Source organism: Brassica napus, chromosome A2, assembly GCF_020379485.1.
Source record: "Brassica napus cultivar Da-Ae chromosome A2, Da-Ae, whole genome shotgun sequence".
Lineage (NCBI taxonomy): Eukaryota > Viridiplantae > Streptophyta > Magnoliopsida > Brassicales > Brassicaceae > Brassica > Brassica napus.
The window spans coordinates 5,597,590-5,617,383 of record NC_063435.1 but is presented as its reverse complement, the minus strand read 5'-3'; the positions used below and the strand labels follow the sequence as shown (position 1 = coordinate 5,617,383).

Here is a 19,794-nt window from a genome sequence, read left to right as displayed (position 1 = left end):
ATCTAAAACCCGTGGACACTAAAACCCACATGTCCAAATCAATCATAACTTCAAATCTATCTCTTACACAACACAACACACAACACGTGATTCTCGGTTCTCTTGTCTGGTCTCATCATCTACCATCTCTAAAACCCACATCGAAAAATCCATCCTTTTAGTGAAAATCTGTTTTCTTCTCCGGCGAAAACCTCCGGGGGGTGTAACAGGTGATTTCATCACGGGTATATACGGGATAAAATCACGGCCATTGAGCTCTCATGTCCTCCGGAAGGGTTGTTTAGTCATTGCTAATCCTTCCCTGCACGGAGGACGTGGAGCTCTGCCGTCTGAAGGCGGCAGTCCTTCCGATCTCCTCTTCCTTGCCGGAGGCGGTTCCACTTTCACCGTCCACCTCCTTTCCTTTTTCTAGTTAGTTATTAATCTGTAATCTTTGGGGAGAGCTTTTGTCATTTTTATTGAGAATGTTGTTGAAGATCAAAAGGGTTCCAACAGTTGTGTCGAATCACCAAAAAGATGAGACAGCGGAAGAAGAAGAAGGCGAAGGATGTGGTCGGAATATTCTTAGCAAGTGTTGTATAAATGGTATACTACCACATTGTTAGGAGCTCTGAAAGTTTGTACTTTTGTTTAGACAAATCTCTGACCTTTGTTTGGTTTCAGAGGCGAGACTTCCTTTGTATACATGCAAACCTGCGGAAGAGAATGTAACGTTTCTCGAATCCTTACTTCTTGGAGAGGTAATGTTGTTATTTGCAAAGCTCAACACTTAAAACTAATTAGTAGTTTGTGTAGTAATTGATTTAATTAGACACTTGAATTGTTTTCTAGTGGGAAGATCGGTTTCAAAGAGGACTATTTCGTTACGATGTCACAGCCTGTGAAACCAAGGTATACTATCCCTTTACTTCATGGTTCAAGTTTCTGTCTTCACATTGTTGATGGTAACTTGGTTATCATAGGTTATACCGGGGAAGTACGGTTTCATAGCGCAGCTAAACGAAGGTCGTCATCTCAAGAAGAGGCCAACAGAGTTCCGTGTTGATAAAGTTCTTCAACCATTCGATGCTAACAAATTCAACTTCACTAAAGTTTCTCCAGAAGAGTTGCTTTTCCAGTTTGAAGCTGATATGCCTTTAGACGCTGATAACTCTCCAAGCGTTGTTGCAATCAATGTAAGGAACATTTGCTTTCTTTTCTTGCTAGCTAGTTTTATCGAAACATTGTAACTCAAATAAATAAACAGGTGAGTCCGATTGAGTATGGACATGTGTTGCTGATTCCTCGAGTTCTTGATTGCTTGCCTCAAAGGATTGATCACAAAAGCCTTTTGCTTGCTCTTCACATGGCTGTTGAAGCCGCTAATCCGTATTTTCGAGTTGGGTACAATAGTTTAGGTGCATTTGCTACCATCAACCATCTTCACTTTCAGGTAAAACCACACTAAATCTTAATCCAAATTAGTTCAATGAATTGCTAGGTGTTAGTTAGGCGCTTTATATGGGATTATTGATTAGGGAGATCGGCTAGACCGACTTTTTTAGGACCCTAACCAATTTTTTTAAAAAAATCATTTAGTTTATGCAACTAGGCGGACGTCTAAGCGCCGACTAAACCAAATTTTAGAATAGTGTCAATTTAGTTGTTTTGTTGTAACAGGCTTACTACTTGGCAATGCCATTCCCAATAGAGAAAGCTCATTCGTTGAAGATCAGTACCACCAATGACGGCGTCAGAATCTCAAAGCTCATGAGTTATCCTGTGAGAGGTCTTCTCTTTGCAGGTGGAAACTCCATCAAAGAACTCTCTGATACTGTATCAAACGCATCTGTTTGCCTTCAAAACAACAACATTCCTTTCAACATTCTCATTTCAGACTCCGGAAAACGGATCTTTCTTCTCCCTCAGGTTAGAACAACTCCAAAAAACATAAGATAAAATATTGTTGAGAATCTCAAGTCTTGATTTGTTTTTTATTTGCAGTGTTATGCAGAGAAACAGGCACTAGGGGGAGTTAGCTCAGAGCTGTTGGATACGCAAGTGAATCCAGCGGTGTGGGAGATGAGTGGTCACATGGTGCTGAAGAGGAAAAAAGATTACGAAGGAGCTACGGAGGAGAAGGCGTGGAGTCTACTTGCTGAAGTCTCTTTATCAGAGGAGAGGTTCAAAGAAGTTATTACCATGATCTTTGAAGCAACCGGTTGTAATGGTGAAGAAGAAGAGCAGAGTTCGATTGATGGTGACTTCATAAGAGTGCATTGTTGCCATTCAGTGAAAGAAGAGGCTGTATCTAATTGAGATTTTAAAATAAAGCAATCACTAAACTCTGTTGGTGATTTGCATTCCTGTGTTTGAACGTTTACGGTTTTGTTGGTTTATGATGTTTCCTGGTTTATTATATTTTGCTTGTTAAAAAAGCTGCTTCAATCATATTCTCATCGCGTGGTTAGATAATGGCTTTAAATGCAGGTTCTATGTTTCTAACAAGTGAAATTCATTTTTGAGTAGGAACGTACTGTACACTTGAAAATTGATTGGTTTGTAATCTAATTATTGGTTTGTAATCTAAAGTAAGACTAGGCATTCAGGAGAGCAATCGAGTTATGAGTTTTTGGTTCTATGAATTTCAGCCTATTCAGATATTATAAAATATTGATTCTATTTGATTCGGTTCAAGTTTAGTTGGGTTCAGTTTTGGGTTAAGTAACATTTGCAGAAACCGAAATATTATTTTGAGCTTCAAATCTTAGTCTGTTTTTCAATTTCAAAACATATTTTTATACTTGGTTAAACCCGAAAACCAGTATCTCAAAATAAATTAAGAAAATTGAAAAGAGAAATGATTTTGTCAAGATTTTTTTGGGTTCTAATGTAACTTTCCATAAATGAAATTAAAGAGTAAAAGAACAATGAAATTAGATATCAAAATTCAAAACAAATCTCATTTGGTATTTATGTCAGATTCGGTACGGTTTGGGTTCATTTTTATCTGACTGGATTTGGTTCGGATTTCGAATTCGGTTTATTTGTCCACAGTCACTCCGCACCTATTTCTAAAGCCACGTTGTAATCTGATGCAAAGTCAAATTCACTTTCGTTGACATTTGAGTCATTGACTGCATTGCGCTGAAACACTCTGATTGAGTAAGAAGGTCTCGGAGGCTTTTTTTTCTTCTTCTTCTTTGGGCCGTAGTCGGATCTACGCAGAGAGGCAAGCAAGAGCAGACTGCATCACCATATTCACGGAGGTAGAATCAACTCCATAACTCTCTAAGCTGCTTATACTACCTTTACTATCGTAAGCGCTTCTTCACCAGTCTTCGTCTCTCTCTTTATTTATACATTTCATACTCAGTTGAGTTTTCACTTTTCATTTTCGATGTTCTACTGTAAGTTTTTATTTTCCCTTCTTCTTGTCCCGTTCGATTTAATAAGCTGAACCCAATGATCTCGATGAAGAAACATTGATTCTGTTATCTTTTTCTTGAGTTGTGGTGGGTTTAAAGCCATCGAGAATGTGGGGCTATTTTACTGTCTAAGTACACGCGTTTAAGGTGTTCGATGAAATGTCAATAAGCAATCAGCTGTTTGCCGTATATAGGTTTTTATTTAAACTGAGTTTATTATTTTGTTTATTTGTTTGCATTGTGCGGCTTTTGCATATGGGCAGGCATTTCTTGATTCATCAACTTTTGATAAACCTTAACTAACAGTGATCAGTATATTACTTTGTTCATTTGGGGATTCATCTAAACAAGAGGAATGCTTGTTTTTGTAGAGTTGTTGGAGAATGAAGAAAGGAATACACCCACAGATGCAGTGGATCTCTTATGTTACACAGAGCGGTAGATTGATGCACGTCATGATGACTAGAATCCACCATGTTGGCAAAGTCTATCACTTTGGTGCTAAGCGTCAACTGGCTCAAAGCATCGGTCAGATTGCCAAGTTCAAGCGCAGGTTTAACGAGCAAGAGGAAGAAGCTACCACCCATGAGAACAACATCCAGAACCAGAACAAGTAAAACTTTGTAATCCAACTCTTGTCGTTCTCTCCCTTTCCTCAAAAACCCAAATCTTAGTAAGGGCTTTAAACATTTTATCCACACAAGGCAACTATGAAACCTTGTTACTCATGATTGATTTTCACAGTTCTTGAGTCTCTCTGTTTCATCAATAAAAATCTTTATCTTCTTCCATTCTTGGCCATCTGTAGTCTCTGAAAAATGGAACATGTTATCAACTATGGAGATTGAATCATTCACTACACTTTGTTTCATATGTCGAATCAAACTACCTATGTATCAAAACATCTAAAACTCAGCAAGTAACTCAGACCGGGTTTCAACATAGGTCTGGTAAGAAAATGACAATAATGTAAATTCAGACAGCGTTAACATGACATAACTAGTGTGGTGATAAATGTTTCTAGTAAGTGGGGAAGTTGGGGTTGACATCTCTCGCCCAAGCTTCCAGTCCTCCAATTATATCTTTAGCTGTATCGAAACCCGATTCACGAAGATACTCAACAGCTCTCTGTGAATCATTCCCGCGCCTGCACACCACGTAAAGGCTAGGATTTGTGCAAGATCCTGTGCTAGCATGCCACTCTTCTTTTTCTTTCAGAGCTAAAGTAAGCTCATCTAACCGAGCCTCTAAGTTTGCGAGAGGGATGTTGAGTGAATCCGGGAGAGAGACAATCTTATAATGATGAGCAGGTCTAACATCTAAAAGAACATGTTGCTCCTTCTTTTCAAGGATCTCCTTGAACTCCTTGCTGGTGATTCTTGATTCTTGGGGAAGTAGATTCAACGGGCCCTGTGTGCAGATAAATATAATGAAACTGTAGTTGAAAACAAAGTAATGTGTGAGAGGAAAGAACAATACCGCAAATAAAGGAAACTGAGTGAAGTCCTCATAGTCAAAATCTCTAAACTGCTGCTTATTGAAAGATGAATTGTCTCCACATTGTGCACTGGGATGACCTGCCTCTGATCTTGACCTGTGCAAACACTATACCTTATTAGGTTCTAGTACCGTAGTATAGTGAGTTTAATGAAGAAGAAGAAGATGAGACTTTACGATGCGGATTCTTGCTGATAAAGCGTCAAAAAGAAGCATCCGTTCAGAGAGTGGTTCTCCCACCAAGCTCGCGAGTTTAATCGTCTCTAGCGCTTGTAGACAACCAATAACACCCGGAACTACAAACAAGAAAGGCAAAATTTCATTTCAAGAACGAAGAAGATTGTGGAGACATGCCTTGCGTTAAGAAACCATTCACGTACCTACTCCAAGAACTCCACTATCAGAACATCTTTGGCAAGCTGTTGTCGGTGGAGGAGTTGGAAAAAGACAACGGTAACACGGGCCTCCTTTGTGGTTATAGACCGTGAGCTTATATCAACACAACAGCTAAGTGTTAATGTGTAGCTTAACATGTAACACAATAATATCGTTTTGTCATATTTTAACATACCTGCCCCTCCATTCCAAGCGCAGCACCTGACACCAAAGGCTGTTTACAAATCACATGTCAATGCTTCTGACTATGACTTTATGTATAAAGATGATAAAAAGAGAATTCATAAGAGGCTTTACCTTTCCTAAGAGGACACAACAATCGCTAATCATGTAACGGCTTGGAGGATTGTCTGTTGCATCTACTATGATATCATATCTAAACTAGGCAGTTACTAGCAACAAATAGCTATTCAAAACTCTAAATGAGGAGGCTAATGGAGATTGGAGAGTTAGAGATAAAATGAGACTTCCTTCCTTCCTCCTAGAGCATGTTTACATATCTAAAGGATACTGACTGAGGATCTCAAGAGCGTTGGATGTGCGGAGAGCTTCCACATATTCATCAATTTTGATTGTCGAGTTTATCCTGTAAACAAAAAGAAGAATAAGACACAGTGATTAGACAAAAAAAGGTATAGACGACGACAGTACTACACTAAAGCATATATTAATTCTGAAGCGAGTTTTGAGTTTACGAGCGACAGGCAGCAGCAGCAGATTTCACTTTGGGGTGACCAATAAATGCTTCAGTGTGTATTATCTGTAAGATGATAAAAACCAAAAAGAGAAAGAAAATCAATAAAGAAAGAGCTGCAAAATGAGTTTTGTTCCTCAAGTCTCGTACCTGTCTATGCATATTGTTGAGTTCTACAACATCATGATCAATAATACCCAGTCGACCTAGAAAGAATACAAGCGATAAGATGATCAGCGTATCATAATCAATGGTTTCAGAAGAAAGAAAAAGATGTATATAGAGAGGCTATCCCATTGAACTATGAGCTAAGAGTGTGAAACCATACCAAGGCCACAAGCAGCGAGATACAATAATGCAGGCGAACCAAGCCCTCCAGCTCCGATGACTAATACCGACGACTTCAAGAGATTTGATTGTGCTAAAAAACCATACACACAAATAAAACAAGAACAGGTCAACAGATTGAGATATACAATATCAGAGTAAAGAAGCAAATTTTTCAAATTTCAGCTCAATACAATGCAAAGTTTTCAAATTTCAGCTCAATTCAATGCAAAGTTTTCTAATTTAAGCTTAATTCAATGCAAATTTTTCAAATTTCAGCTCAATACAATGCAAAGTTTTCAAATTTCAGCTCAATTCAATGCAAAGTTTTTCTAATTTAAGCTTAATTCAATGCAAAATTTTCAAATTTCAGCTCAATTCAATGCAAAGTTATCAACTTTCCGCTCAATGCAATGCAAAGTTTTCAATTTTCAGCTCAATCCATTTTTTGAGCAAAGTTAGTACCTTCAACACCAAAGGAAGGGAGTAACAATTGGCGACTGTAACGGTAAATCTGATCAGGAGACAGCCCATGTTCTAGCCCGTTTTCAATCGTCCCCGGCGCCTTTGGAACAGAGCAACCGTTAGATACGGCGACGGACCGTTCAAGCGCCGTCGTCTCTTGGAGCTTTGCTTCGAGAGCAGAGATACGGTGCTCAAGTTCTGCCTTCTGTAGCTTTAACTCTTTCAATTCACGGATGAGTACCGACGAAGCCACACCTCTCGCCTCCATCCCGGCCGATAGTAGCGAAGCGGACGACGTTAGTCAAACGTTGACTGTGTTTATTGATGGTTTTGAATATTGGCCCACGTATTTTTGTTTCTATGCTTTCCTTGAGCGGACAAAATACAATAAACACAGTCGTTATTGGCCCACGCGTGGTATGGCTTTTCGTTAATACTCCTATAACTTTACGAAATTTTGACCCAAAAAGAAAAAAAAAAAGTTTACGAAATAAACCTACAGTAGTTACTAATCAGTAATCATTTGACAAAAAGAAATCAGTAATCATACTTTCTTGAATTACCAGTTAATTTATAGATGTAAATATCCAAACAGCATAGAAGAATAAATAAATATATAACAATTTATACCCAGCTCAAACAAAAAAAATGTAATATTTAGGAGAGTTTCGATTGAGAGAAGTGCTCCTAACGCAAAACATTAGAAATAATAGGCATGCCGAACCGAATACAAATTTTCGATTTTCAGTTCATGTTCCAAATAATATTATTTGTTGGCAGCCTAAGCTATATTTATCGGCACGGTACTTGTCAACCATATAAACACGTAACACGCACGTGGCGTCATAATCATAACTCCGTTGATATGACACCACCATCATAGTGTATGATTCATACATCAGTTGGCAATTGAGGAGTACCGAAGAGAGCCGAGAGACCTCCTAACTCATAGGTGATCCTTCTAATGGTTTGATCTAGTCTATAGCCACAGTTCAAAAGTGAAAGACCCTCTCAAAAGAAAAAATATGTTGAGAAACTGTGTGAACCAAAGATTAATCTCCAAGGCTAATATAAGATCATCATGCCTTTACTCTCTTTACCTCAAGGTATGTTCTTAATTCTCCTATAATTTATTTTTTTGATGAAATAAATTAAAAGTAACTAAATTATGGGGATTTCCTCTAATACGTAGAGAGGAATTGCGAGTGGAGGAAGGGAAGAAGGAAGAGATCCTCTTTCCACGCTAGAGAAGCTTGAGAGACAAGGTATTGCTAGCCAGACGTCGGAGAAGGCATACGACGGAGCAGCAGAGGCGGTCAAGGTGTCTAGTGATTCTGAGGCGGATAAGGAGAAAGTGAAAGAAGAGTTTGAAAAGAGGGAAGAGGGTAGAGACTACCGCAAGAGGTGTGATGATGATGGTTTGCCTATCAACACTGCTAAAGGAGTATGATGATGAAAGGGTCATATATGCACTTGTCAGTATCATCGTATGATGGAGATGGTAACCTATGTTTGTATGTGATAATATAGTCGTGTGCTCTTTTGGGTACATCTCTCGAGTCATGGGTAGAATAATCATAGAACCAATTGTGCGTGTTCTTGTTGTTGTTGTTCTTGTATTATCAGCTAGACAGCTACTATGAAATACTTCTATAGTCTATCATTAGTAGATTATATTAGTAATCAAGCTCAACATTTACAATTAAACTGAGCTTCGCTGCTTTCGTACATATTTTTTTGAGATAAGTTATGTATTTTTTTTGTTGCAAGAAAGTAGTAATGAAAAAGGTTTACCAATTAAAAATAAATCACTAATTTGACAATTTTTTGACAAATATATATTTCAAGATTAATAAATTAACAAATACGAAAGACGACTAGTTTAATTTCATCGGTAAGGGCCGGTATGATTGTTAATCAATGGGCCTAGATAAAGCCCAAAGTTGGATCTTTGAGCTACCGTAACTCGTTTCACGACTGTGCAGCTAAAACCCTCGATTAAACGCGAAGCTCAACGATTGTTCCGATCTCTGTTCGCCGTCGTCGACGATCTGTTTCACAGGACTTGTCGCATCTATTTCTTCCAGGTAATCTATCTCTCTGTTTGCGATTCAGACCTGTTTGCCTCTATCATTTCTCATTTGCTGCAACTCTCGTTATCGCTTTTGAGGTAATCGATCTGATTAGGTTTTAAGTCCTGAGTATGCTTCCGATCCATATATGAGATTATTCAAGAATCTAGCACACGAGACTCTAGTTTCTTTTTAACTAGTTTGATTCAATCTTTGCTTTAGAATCGAAGCTGCTTGCTTGATTCTGTAGAAGTTCGATTCTATGTTGTTATTTTGTGTGTGTGTTGTGATGATTTATCATGGTTACAGAGAGAGTGAAGGAAGTTAAGGATGAGTGGTTTTAGAGCATTCAAAGCTAAAGTGCCCATTGAATGGAGCCAGAGCTTGTACATAACCTTAGTGAGAGGTCTCCCTGGAACCAGGAAGCTTCACAGGCGTACCCTCGAAGCCATGGGACTCCGGAGATGCCACCGCACTGTTTTGCACTCCAACACTTCTTCCATTAGAGGAATGATTCAACAGGTTCTGTTCTGTTATTGTGTTTTTTTTTTTTGTCTTTTCTCATTACTCAAGCATAGTATTAACTTAAACATGTGTTTTTTTTTATCTCTGGGGGTGATACCATCAGGTTAAAAGGATGGTTGTTGTTGAAACAGAGGAGATGTACAAAGCTCGCAAAGAAGCTGAAGCTAACCACAAAGCTCTCCGCCCGCCGCTTGTTGTCAGTCATTCAACCCCTCCAACAAGCTCATCCAGCATGTCTTGAGTATTTCAAGAAGATGGTAAACCTCTTCAACCATCACTTCGTTTATGATGATGCACTTGCATTTGTAATTGCCTTACTTTTAAGATTTTGGCTAAGTTGTGCGGGAAGTCATAAGTAAACTAGACGCAATAATAAAATGTTGGTGTCGGTGAATTTGGTGCCTCTTGTGTTTCTGTGATCCTTGTCTATGTTTGCTCTCATTTGTTGTCAAATCTAAAATCCATTGGTTTGTTTGCTTTGTGTGTTTCTAGTTTTTGGTTCTGATTATTTTAGTCTCAGATCGGTTAGTAAGAATGGTTATTAGGCTAACAAATGATGAACTAGTTCTTGACAAATAGATTTGCTCCTGAATCGTCACTGTCAGATGATAAATCTACAAAAGCTACATTTCGACTTGAATAATGGAAAAGATTAGATGCTGAAAACTCATAACTATTTTTGTTACAAAACATTCTTAACAAAAATCTGTTACTACAAATGTAATGTAAAACAAGAGTACAAAACCTTTACTATGCAATACCAAAACTATAGTTCCCTAATTAAGATGTGTCGGTCTTTCACCTTTGAAGAACATCTTCAGGTGTGACCCAAAACATAAGATTACAAAATCCTGACTGCTTCTTGCTTTGCTTGCTCTCCCATTCAAAAACGGTCAGACTCCCATCGATGAAGTAAATGGAATTGTCTTTGATAAACCCTCCAGTTCCGGTTTCACCGGCTAAAACCGATAGACATCTACCTTGAGGGCTCAAGAACAAAGCTTTACCTCTCAAGCTCCTCACCACAGTCCACTCTTTCTTCTCTGAGTTGAATTCGTAAATCTCAAAATACGTTGTGAAATCAAATTCGTCGCTAACGTCTAGCTTCTGTAGAACCACCCACAGCTTGCCGTGATCCGACTCTGCAAAGCACTTCTTGCAAGGGTCGTACCGAAACGGAGAGGCCGTGCATAAAGGAACAGCCATTGGATTGTTAGGGTCAAGCTCACACTGATATATCCCTCCAGTTCTATCCATGGCCAAGAAGACACCATTACAGAACACAATGTCATCGATATGATCAGACTCTAACTCCGTCCATTGTTTATCTACCCGTCTGCAGAAAGCTAGCTTTCCTCCATCGGTGTTGTATATTATGAGCACAACGCAGTCAGAGTCTAGTAAACTTTTAGAAGACGCAACCTTCTTTACAAACTCTTTGATTAGGGTTAGCGCTCCAGAGTGCTGAGAGGTAGCTTGGAACTGAATCAACCGCTGAACATCTTCAAAAGACGTCAACGGTGGCAGAGAAACAACGGTGTTAGTAAATGGGTTCTGTAAACTTACCTCGAACTGGAAAGAAACATTGACAGTTAACAAATACCCTCTTGTGTTTCCACAAATCCATCTCTGATCATCATTACCTGAAAAAACTAAATTATCCAGAGACAAAACCCTAAAGCGATCAGAGAATCGAGTTTCTTCAACGGCAGAAGAGGGATGGGAAACAAAGAGTAAAGGAACGAACTTGCGACTGTACACGGCAGAGGAAGAATATCTCCAAGAAGAACAGACGGTGGCACAACTAAGGATGTCTTTGACATCGTTTAGGCTGTGGAATACAGCGTCCATAAGCTCCGGGAGCAAGTCCGACCAGGACGAAGAGTAGTAAGAAGAAGATACAGCCATTATAATTTGAATTGTGACTGTATAAGCTTTGAAAAAAACGAAAAGCTAGGTCTTTATAAAGTTAAGAGAAACTTGGGACACAAGCAACGTGGGGAACAAGTTTTATCAATTATCGGTTAAAGTGGCTTTTATAGTTTAAAGCTACCGCCTCATTAAACAAAGCCCATTAGATATTAATGATCCAATAATAACATCACACCGTCTTATTGAAAACTAATATGTATCGCAGACCCTCTTATTGAACACCATAAAGGACCACTAAAAGCATAACATATAGAGGCCATTAGCAAATAGCAACACCACCGGTCTGATGGAGCATCGCATCGATCTCATCTCCTTCTTCCATATCAAGCTGTAATAAATGGAGATTTTACGTTTTAGGAAAAGAAACAACTCGAAAAGGGGAATGCTTTTAAAAAGGTAAAGAGCGAGTGATCTAAACCTCATCTGGAGTCTGTTCAGCACGGAGACGACGGCCATCAAACAAGAAAGCAATAGAGTTGAAATCCACAGATTGACGGTCACAGTAAGCGGTCATCAGCTTCTTCAGCTGAGTGGCCCTCTTGATCCTAAAAAAGACTTCATTTCCATCCTAAGTATCACCAAATCAACAAAGAAAAAAAAATTAATGATTCAAATCATCATCCTTCCAAATATAATTTGCACAAACACAACACTCAACGATTTCTAGAACCATTACAAGTTAAATCATAAACATATAATCACAATATCCACAGACATGTAAAAGTTTGGTATGTACAAACAAGTTCTTGATGGCTACAATTAATAACAAAACAAGTTCTTAACAACTTCATCTATCAATGTAATAATACTGTTTTAAGAAACTTTTTTAAAAACGGTTCCTTTAGACTTATGTCTGTGAAAAATCTCAAGAGCCCGAATCTAATTCTACGACACCTAATTTCGAGATAAACTCAAAACCCTAAAAATTTACAAAAGAGTTAAGACAGTGAACAGAACCTGGCCCTTGACTTTGAGATTGATGTGAGCTGGTCCTTGGTCTCCGGGCTTCTTGTCTTCTTCCTGGGTAGCAGACATCTTCCTTTTATCAGATTCTCCGGTCGGCGTCGAAAACAAAAACTCCGATCTGTGACGAAGGAAGAAGTTCTGAGATTGCAGAATGTCTAGACTCGGAGAATAATAAAAGGACTGAAACAACTTCTTGGCCGCATCGGATTCTTGTTTTTATCGAACGGTTGATAATCATTAGTTGCCTAACATCCGACGGCTAGGAGAGCGTCGAGTCTGCAACTAGAAACGTGGTCGTTTCATCAAAAGCCTTCATAATGGGCTTATTTTAGCTTAACTGGGTTTACATGTGGGTTAGTTACTCTTCTAGTCAAAAGCGCGAAACCACTTGCCTTGAGTACTAGGCTTGTAAAACTACCAGGCCCTGTTTTGTTCTTGTGCGACTTTAATCACAATCCCAGCCTATAATTAGTTTTGTTCCTGTGCAACTGGTCATAGACTCATAGTGGTTATTCACAAATTGTCAATTTATATGCGCTGAAAGTCAGTAAATCATTGTATGAGTTTTCTACAATTTGTGACTGATCGCAGTGATTTACTCCATCCGTTTTATAATGTAAGTAGTTTGGCTAAAAACACAAAGGTCAAGAAAATTATTATGTTTTAAAAAATATTTATAATAAATAGGTTAGATATAACTTAACCAATCAAAAATAAGTTTATTTAATATGATTGGTCACACTATATTTATAAAAATTACCTAAAAATATGAAAAATACTTACATTTTGAAACAATTTTTTTTTCTAAAACTAGTTACAATATAAAACGGAGGGAGTATCATAATACATTGGAATAGGCAAACTAACAACATTTAATCGTCTAACGATTACAAGTTGCATGACATATAAACAAACATGTCATGTCATGTAAATGTTTTTCCGATTAAAACATGATTTCATTAAAGGCAATTGTCAAAATTAGGGTCCATCCGTAGACTGCACATCTCTTTAAGATTAACTTGGATCGTTCCATAAAATCCGGGATACTCCAGATTTAATCAAAATTTTCTTTTATCAAAATTCATGCTAAAAAAATATTATATTATCATATTTACAAAATGTTGAAGAAAGTTTGGACAACATTGAACAAACTTCGTGATATAACAGCATTCCTAACTAGTTTATCTGCACATGGTTACAAAACTTTTTTCTATGTATGAATTTAATCAAAGTGAACATGGCTTTCTTATATGTAACACTGTAGCTGTAATGTTGAAGCTTGAGAGTTAAGATTGTGAGTTTCGTTATTGAGTATATTGTGTTAAAGATTGTATTATACTATTCTCTTTCGGATACAGTATTTTAACTAATTTTGCAAAATTATGTACACCGTAGTGCGTAAATGGTTATTTGGTCTTGTTTCGTGACGACTACCATTTGCAAACAGACACTACTATAATAGACATTTACATTGATTTCATTTATATAATAGCAGCATTTTTTTGTCCTAGCGTAAACATCAAGGACAAACAGCTTAAATTCCTATCTAAAACTCAACTTGGCGGACAGACATCATTCAAGTGACCTAACACATAGAATTCTATTTCTTGGTTGATAAGAAATATATGCATGTTTGTATTCATATTGGACTTTTATTACGTTCATATTTGGAATAGGGCCGTAATAGGTAGAAACAAGTCAATATGAAAGTGACACTTCTTTGTATAACATAATGTTTTCATGTACGTTGTGTTTCAATTTTCGGTTCCGTGTGAACCAGAGCTTACCGACTTCGAACCTGGGCGAAAGATAACGTACGATGTCGATAACCCCGATAAACATATATAGAAATATAAAGTTAACTTTCATAATCCAAAATCCCTTATATATTAAAAGAGAAGCATTGTAATAAATGCATTCACATTATAATAGACACGTGGCAGCTTCACAATGATTTGATAATAAATATGCTAACGCGTTCACACTATAGTCATAAATGTGTTCACACTATGTACTTTGTGATTTTTTTAATATAAAACTCACATACATAGTTCCAATAAAACTCTGGATTTTTCGGTTCGAATAAAAATAGATAACGAATCAAAAGCCAAACTATATATATATTATTTTTATTGTTTACAGATAAAATTGAGCAAAATATTCATAAATTTTGATTCGATTTGTTATCCGTTTTGATTTGAACCAAAAAATCTTGATATTTGAAACTTTACGAAACAAATCAAATACTAAAATACAATATCCAAAAAAAGAAGCAAATCACTAATACCAATATTTTTAGGAACATATATCTAATTCGATATGTTATATGCATATATATACATATATGAAAAGAATTATATATATTATACTTTATATCAGTTTTACAATATAAATTTATTATATTAGGTACTAGAATTAAAAGGTTATATAATGTTTTATTTTTGTAATAAAATGTTATTATTAAATTATTTTTAAAATTTTATTTTATTTACGAATCAAATCGGATATTCTTTAAAATTCTAAAACATTTCGGATATCGGAGTCACCGAATATCTAGGTGGCTAAAGATCGAATTGACAAGAATGCTTCCAAATATCCAGATACTTGATATGTGTCCACCCCTATTTACGAATATAATTTTATTTTCTTTTGATGAAAAAATGACTAATGTCAAGGTCTTTTTTATTTTAAATAAATTTTAATTTTATCTTTCATGTATTATTCTGAACAAAAATGTCATTTAATATTAATTAACAATATCTTTATATATTTTTCAACTATTTTTATATACTTTTTACATAAACATACATGTGCACCTTGATGTGAGCATCTTATAACTAAGTATTCACCGCAGCTGAAGTATCTAATTTTTTTGAAAGTTGAAATATTTTTTCTTAATGTTTCTTTCACTACCGACCAAATTGTAGTGAAATGATTTGTCTTAATAATTTTCTTTTCTTTTTCTTAAACTATTATCTGTTTAAAAACTATAATATGAAACTATTGTTTCGACATGACAACTATCTAAACTTCATAATATGAAAATAAACATATAATATTAATTTTAGGTTTTTATCCGAAAAAACCAAAAAATCAAATGTTTTAACCGAATAAACTAAAATGAATATTAATTTAAAATAATAGTTATATTTTAGAAGATTAAAAACAAAAAAACGTAAAACCTAACCAATATCCAGATTAAACAGATTTATTGTCTTTTTTATTAAAAATAACGAAACTAATAATCACATTCCGCGCAAGGCGCGGGTTATTACCTAGTATTATATTGTTATCTATGAATATCAGTATATCTAAAAAAGTACAAACAGAAGTACTATTTCTATATTGATGTCTAACTTTGTTTTTTTATTATTTAGGTCGCCAAACCGAAACTCAACCTAATTTCGAATGTAATAGTAACCATATGTACATTGGTCTGGAGCATATGTGCACAAAATTAAACCAGCCTCTGTCTGGACTATGTTCCTTTGAATTGTTATATTAATTTCATATATTACGACATGCAAATCATCCATAAATTAGAAACATTATTAAATAATATATATATATATATATTACTCTTAGAATCGTGATAGCATATTTCAATGTAAAAAAAAAATCGCATGTAGTATTTGTTGTTTTGTCATTAAACAGGTAACTAAAATTTCATACGAAGATTATTCAAAAGTCTAAATGCATATTTCACATCGTAATAGCTAATTTATTTATTTTCCAGTTAGTAGTTAAGATCAAAAATTTAATAGCTAGCAGTAGTCTTCATTTTGTATAGTACAACTAAACTACAAATATCGTTTTTCCTTGGACGGACACCAAATATATGGACCATTTAGCCTGACTCATTATTATACATATTAAGAAAAAAAATTCTGAGGTGTTTGATTAGCTAACCCACGCGGTTCATTATTTTTTTGCCACATACGACACATCTAAACGCGTTCATTAGGCCAAGTTGCTAAATCTGATATACTAGTTAGACGTTGAATTTGAACAAAACAAAAATGTTACACGTTATTCTTATATCGAACTTGTAAATAAGCAAATGCACCATTAAGCATTTATACATGTCACTTAAATTCTAAAACAGTACCCTTCAATCACTGAATTACATGCATGCAACCATTTATTGATATAATACATCCAAATGGAAAGAGTGACACAATAATTGGAAATTTCTAAAAAGAGACGTTACAAATCAGAGCTACAACAAAAAAAAAAATCAGAGCTACAACGTTCAAATATAGGAGATATAGAACAATGGCACCATATCTATCCATCAAGAATTGATTATTTACAGTAAAGGTCGATATTCCAACAACAAACGATTAATGATATCAAACTATTATAGTAGGTTAATCATAAGCTAATGCGTCACATCACCCATTATCTCATTCTCATCCAACCAGTTTCGTCGCCTATATGAAACTTAACTTTAACGGATATATTAGCTGTTTTCAACAAGTTATTACTACTATCAAAAATAAAGGTATGGTTAATTTGCCTCAGTAATCAAATAATCAGTGAACTTATTGACTGAGTAACGTATAGGCTCAACGGTTGTAATAATTTTTCCTTAACGCCGATGCAGTCATATGACTATTAAATTCAAAATCTTTACTAATAAAGATACAAATAAACTAGTGATCTTTGGCTTTGTTATGTCAGAAGACTATGTGATCTGACGTGATTAATGAGAGATTACAATTCATTTCTTTAACCATACAGAACGTTAAGTATACAAAGATAAAAAAAAAAAAGTATACAAAGCTGCACGATAATTCTTTTATAGAAAACAATCTAAAATTTTAATGCTAATTTTGGCACGTACCCCACCATCTGACTGCAACAGCTTGTCAGCTCCTATTGAAACGGTCTCGCAACAAAAATAAATAAATTTACTTTCAGACGTCATTGAGTGAACGAGTTGAAAACAGTTAGTAAAAAACAAGAGACCGACCCCATATCTCACGTGGGTCCCACCCACTCCCTCCATCTTCCTCTTCTCATCCACTATATAATAAACAACAGCTCTAGCTCATCCCGAAACAAACATTTCTCTCAATCTCTGCAACAATGTCTCTCTTTGTTCTTTCGCTGCTAATGCTCTCATCATTCTCAGTCATGCCCTTCACCCATGCAGGTAAATTTTCATAATCTCTCGTTATGAATGTATCTGTTGCACTTAGAATTCCACTTGTTGCATTCTGACTGACTATCTTCGTTTGTTATTAGACTAAACCAGTGGTTAATAGAATTGTAAATGTCGGTTTAGTTCTGGTTTAATATTAATCTTTGTTTCTTTACAGATTCTGGAATGATCGGAGTAAACTACGGCCGCATCGCGAACAATCTCCCGGCGCCGGAGAAGGTGGTTGAGCTTCTCAAATCCCAAGGGATCAACCGCGTCAAGCTCTATGACACTGACTCATCCGTACTCACCGCGCTTGCAAACTCCGGCATCAAAGTCGTCGTCTCCCTCCCCAACGAGAATCTCTCCGCCGCCGCCGCGGATCAGAGCTACACCGACGCCTGGGTCCAGGACAACGTTAAGAAATACACGCCGGCGACTGATATCGAAGCAATCGCCGTCGGAAACGAAGTGTTCGTCGATCCTGGAAACACGACGGCGTATCTCGTTCCGGCGATGAAGAACGTTCAGAGCTCTCTCGCTAAGTTTAGCCTCGACGGAGCGATCAAGATCTCGTCGCCGCTTGCTTTGAGCGCGTTGGCGAATTCGTATCCGCCCTCAGCCGGTTCGTTTAAACCGGATTTAATCGAACCGGTGATTAAACCGATGCTTGATTTTTTACGCAAAACGTCGTCGCATCTTATGGTGAATGCTTATCCCTTCTTCGCCTACGCGGCTAACGCCGATAAGATCTCGTTGGAGTACGCGCTGTTTAAAGAGAACGCCGGAAATGTAGATTCCGGCAACGGTTTGAAGTACGAGAATCTCTTGGACGCGCAGATCGACGCCGTTTTCGCAGCTATGTCCGCCGTGGGATTCAACGACGTCAAGGTCGTGGTGACGGAGACGGGCTGGCCTTCCGCCGGAGACGAGAACGAGATCGGCGCCGGTTCGGCTAACGCGGCTGCTTATAACGGCGGGTTAGTGAAGAGAGTGTTGACGGGAAACGGAACGCCGTTAAAGCCTAAAGAGCCGCTTAACGTCTATCTCTTCGCTCTGTTTAACGAGAACCAGAAAACGGGGCCCACGTCCGAGAGAAACTACGGGTTGTTTTACCCCAACGAGAACAAAGTGTACGACGTTCCGTTCTCCGCTAAGTCGATGCCGGTTAACGATAGCAAAGAGAAGGTTCCGGTTAAGTCGCCCTCGCACGTGGGACAGACGTGGTGTGTGGCGAATGGAAAAACGTCGAAGGAGAAGCTTCAGGAAGGTCTCGACTACGCTTGCGGGGAAGGAGGCGCTGATTGCCGTCCGATTCAAAAGGGTGCCACGTGTTACGATCCGGAATCGTTAGAGGCACACGCTTCTTATGCGTTCAACAGTTACTATCAGAAGAACGCACGTGGTGTTGGCACGTGTGATTTTGGTGGTGCAGCGTACGTGGTCTCGCAGCCTCCTAGTACGTACTCTATATCCTTTTCTCTAGAAAATTATCATTAATTAATTTTTAATTTCTCGTAATTAATACTTAGGTTGACGTATATATATTTTCTCACTTTTATTTTTTATCGGAACTTTTATATATTTTTCGTGAAATTCGTGAAGAAATGGGTAAGGTAGTTGGATAAGGTTAGATAATAGTTTTGGACGTTGGGATAGTTCAACAACATATGCTAATTTTGATAAATTTTCCACTATTAGATTTTAGTTATATACAGGTATAATTACATTTTGACGTACAAACAGAAATATAAATTAAAATTAATTTGTTTTGTTCTTGCTTTTCGTGTTTGTAGAGTACGGGAAATGCGAGTTTCCAACAGGGCATTGAAATGGAAACTGAGGAGGATCCGGAGGATTAATTTAGTCGCATTTTCTCGTTATTTATTTCTACATTGTTTAGTCATTCGAGATTAGTGATCATATCATTATTTATTTTCGTAGATTTCTTATCACTATTGTATATTTGGTTGGTTTCTTCGTATAATATAAGCCTCAGTATTTTTTTCATGTCTTAAATCTTTACGACGTTTATACATGACATCAATCTCACGGAGTTGCGTGCCATTTAATTAAGGGAAATTTTGAAAAAAAAAACTATGCAAAGAGATTTTGTTCTGAGAATTGCACTCTATTTTATTTATTTGAAAATTACACATTTTCTTAAGTTAAATGACTAAAATATCCTACCTATATATATATACTAGGATCGGCCCGCCCTACGGGCGGGTTGTAGATTATAAAATGATCTTTGAAACTAAAGTATTAGTATATTAAACCTTGGTTGTTCATATGTCTCATGGTTTTTTTTTTTGCTGTTGGAGGGAGGAATGCATGGGAGTTTGATGGTTTGTCCGAGTTTTGTTA

General features: G+C 36.8%; 7 protein-coding genes and 1 pseudogene across 9 annotated transcripts; 5 read left to right on the top strand and 3 right to left on the bottom strand.

Annotated features, from left to right (window-relative positions):
• Positions 1 to 23: 23 nt before the first annotated feature.
• On the top strand, positions 24 to 2,381 carry LOC106418494 (GDP-L-galactose phosphorylase 2-like). Its single transcript, XM_013859220.3, has 7 exons — positions 24 to 585; positions 664 to 740; positions 832 to 891; positions 963 to 1,175; positions 1,247 to 1,432; positions 1,660 to 1,908; positions 1,984 to 2,381. The coding sequence occupies exons 1-7, from the start codon at positions 465 to 467 to the stop codon at positions 2,296 to 2,298; spliced, it is 1,221 nt and encodes a 406-aa protein (XP_013714674.2). The 5' UTR covers positions 24 to 464; the 3' UTR covers positions 2,299 to 2,381.
• Positions 2,382 to 3,117: 736 nt separating this feature from the next.
• Positions 3,118 to 4,200, top strand: LOC106390002. 2 transcript variants are annotated; one of them, XM_022701033.2, is made up of 2 exons: positions 3,118 to 3,248; positions 3,779 to 4,200. In XM_022701033.2, exon 2 carries the CDS (start codon positions 3,791 to 3,793, stop codon positions 4,022 to 4,024), a length of 234 nt encoding a protein of 77 aa, XP_022556754.2. In that variant the 5' UTR covers positions 3,118 to 3,248; positions 3,779 to 3,790; the 3' UTR covers positions 4,025 to 4,200. The 2 variants fall into 2 exon arrangements, with proteins under 2 accessions (XP_022556754.2, XP_013685825.2); XM_013830371.3 differs by having other exon boundaries at positions 3,146 to 3,298.
• A 15-nt stretch (positions 4,201 to 4,215) lies between these two features.
• LOC106389975 lies at positions 4,216 to 7,133 on the bottom strand (annotated as a pseudogene).
• A 521-nt stretch (positions 7,134 to 7,654) lies between these two features.
• On the top strand, positions 7,655 to 8,450 carry LOC106418482 (nucleolar protein 58-like). The gene is made up of 2 exons (XM_013859210.3): positions 7,655 to 7,892; positions 7,979 to 8,450. The coding sequence occupies exons 1-2, from the start codon at positions 7,812 to 7,814 to the stop codon at positions 8,234 to 8,236; spliced, it is 339 nt and encodes a 112-aa protein (XP_013714664.2). The 5' UTR covers positions 7,655 to 7,811; the 3' UTR covers positions 8,237 to 8,450.
• A 296-nt stretch (positions 8,451 to 8,746) lies between these two features.
• On the top strand, positions 8,747 to 9,891 carry LOC106418474 (50S ribosomal protein L30-like). Of its 2 annotated transcripts, none has more exons than XM_013859199.3 (3): positions 8,747 to 8,873; positions 9,168 to 9,380; positions 9,487 to 9,891. In XM_013859199.3, exons 2-3 carry the CDS (start codon positions 9,189 to 9,191, stop codon positions 9,622 to 9,624), a joined length of 330 nt encoding a protein of 109 aa, XP_013714653.1. In that variant the 5' UTR covers positions 8,747 to 8,873; positions 9,168 to 9,188; the 3' UTR covers positions 9,625 to 9,891. The 2 variants fall into 2 exon arrangements, with proteins under 2 accessions (XP_013714653.1, XP_048607368.1); XM_048751411.1 differs by having other exon boundaries at positions 8,785 to 8,956.
• A 144-nt stretch (positions 9,892 to 10,035) lies between these two features.
• LOC106389943 (putative F-box protein At5g55150) lies at positions 10,036 to 11,300 on the bottom strand. Its single transcript, XM_013830308.3, has 2 exons — positions 11,131 to 11,300; positions 10,036 to 11,035 (listed from the first exon to the last, which is right to left on the bottom strand). Exons 1-2 carry the CDS (start codon positions 11,204 to 11,206, stop codon positions 10,182 to 10,184), a joined length of 930 nt encoding a protein of 309 aa, XP_013685762.2. The 5' UTR covers positions 11,207 to 11,300; the 3' UTR covers positions 10,036 to 10,181.
• A 143-nt stretch (positions 11,301 to 11,443) lies between these two features.
• LOC106389965 (small ubiquitin-related modifier 1) lies at positions 11,444 to 12,521 on the bottom strand. Its single transcript, XM_013830327.3, has 3 exons — positions 12,273 to 12,521; positions 11,734 to 11,883; positions 11,444 to 11,643 (listed from the first exon to the last, which is right to left on the bottom strand). The coding sequence occupies exons 1-3, from the start codon at positions 12,348 to 12,350 to the stop codon at positions 11,575 to 11,577; spliced, it is 297 nt and encodes a 98-aa protein (XP_013685781.1). The 5' UTR covers positions 12,351 to 12,521; the 3' UTR covers positions 11,444 to 11,574.
• Positions 12,522 to 17,264: 4,743 nt separating this feature from the next.
• Positions 17,265 to 19,437, top strand: LOC106389932 (glucan endo-1,3-beta-glucosidase 13-like). The gene is made up of 3 exons (XM_048751401.1): positions 17,265 to 17,439; positions 17,606 to 18,886; positions 19,224 to 19,437. The coding sequence occupies exons 1-3, from the start codon at positions 17,373 to 17,375 to the stop codon at positions 19,256 to 19,258; spliced, it is 1,383 nt and encodes a 460-aa protein (XP_048607358.1). The 5' UTR covers positions 17,265 to 17,372; the 3' UTR covers positions 19,259 to 19,437.
• Positions 19,438 to 19,794: the final 357 nt, after the last annotated feature.

Bases quoted from the DNA above. Each gene is read 5' to 3' on its own strand.
- LOC106418494 (XM_013859220.3), top strand. From the start codon at position 465: ATGTTGTTGAAGATCAAAAGGGTTCCAACAGTTGTGTCGAATCACCAA. The intron at 892-962 runs GTATACTATCCC...TGGTTATCATAG, and splicing joins TCACAGCCTGTGAAACCAAG to GTTATACCGGGGAAGTACGG. The intron at 1,433-1,659 runs GTAAAACCACAC...TTGTTGTAACAG, and splicing joins TCAACCATCTTCACTTTCAG to GCTTACTACTTGGCAATGCC.
- LOC106390002 (XM_022701033.2), top strand. From the start codon at position 3,791: ATGAAGAAAGGAATACACCCACAGATGCAGTGGATCTCTTATGTTACA.
- LOC106418482 (XM_013859210.3), top strand. From the start codon at position 7,812: ATGTTGAGAAACTGTGTGAACCAAAGATTAATCTCCAAGGCTAATATA. The intron at 7,893-7,978 runs GTATGTTCTTAA...TCTAATACGTAG, and splicing joins TTTACTCTCTTTACCTCAAG to AGAGGAATTGCGAGTGGAGG.
- LOC106418474 (XM_013859199.3), top strand. From the start codon at position 9,189: ATGAGTGGTTTTAGAGCATTCAAAGCTAAAGTGCCCATTGAATGGAGC. The intron at 9,381-9,486 runs GTTCTGTTCTGT...TGATACCATCAG, and splicing joins TTAGAGGAATGATTCAACAG to GTTAAAAGGATGGTTGTTGT.
- LOC106389943 (XM_013830308.3), bottom strand. From the start codon at position 11,206: ATGTCAAAGACATCCTTAGTTGTGCCACCGTCTGTTCTTCTTGGAGAT. The intron at 11,036-11,130 runs GTTCGTTCCTTT...TGGATAATTTAG, and splicing joins TCTGCCGTGTACAGTCGCAA to TTTTTTCAGGTAATGATGAT.
- LOC106389965 (XM_013830327.3), bottom strand. From the start codon at position 12,350: ATGTCTGCTACCCAGGAAGAAGACAAGAAGCCCGGAGACCAAGGACCA. The intron at 11,884-12,272 runs GTTCTGTTCACT...GGTGATACTTAG, and splicing joins ATCTCAAAGTCAAGGGCCAG to GATGGAAATGAAGTCTTTTT. The intron at 11,644-11,733 runs GTTTAGATCACT...CATTTATTACAG, and splicing joins CTGAACAGACTCCAGATGAG to CTTGATATGGAAGAAGGAGA.
- LOC106389932 (XM_048751401.1), top strand. From the start codon at position 17,373: ATGTCTCTCTTTGTTCTTTCGCTGCTAATGCTCTCATCATTCTCAGTC. The intron at 17,440-17,605 runs GTAAATTTTCAT...GTTTCTTTACAG, and splicing joins CATGCCCTTCACCCATGCAG to ATTCTGGAATGATCGGAGTA. The intron at 18,887-19,223 runs GTACGTACTCTA...TCGTGTTTGTAG, and splicing joins CGTGGTCTCGCAGCCTCCTA to AGTACGGGAAATGCGAGTTT.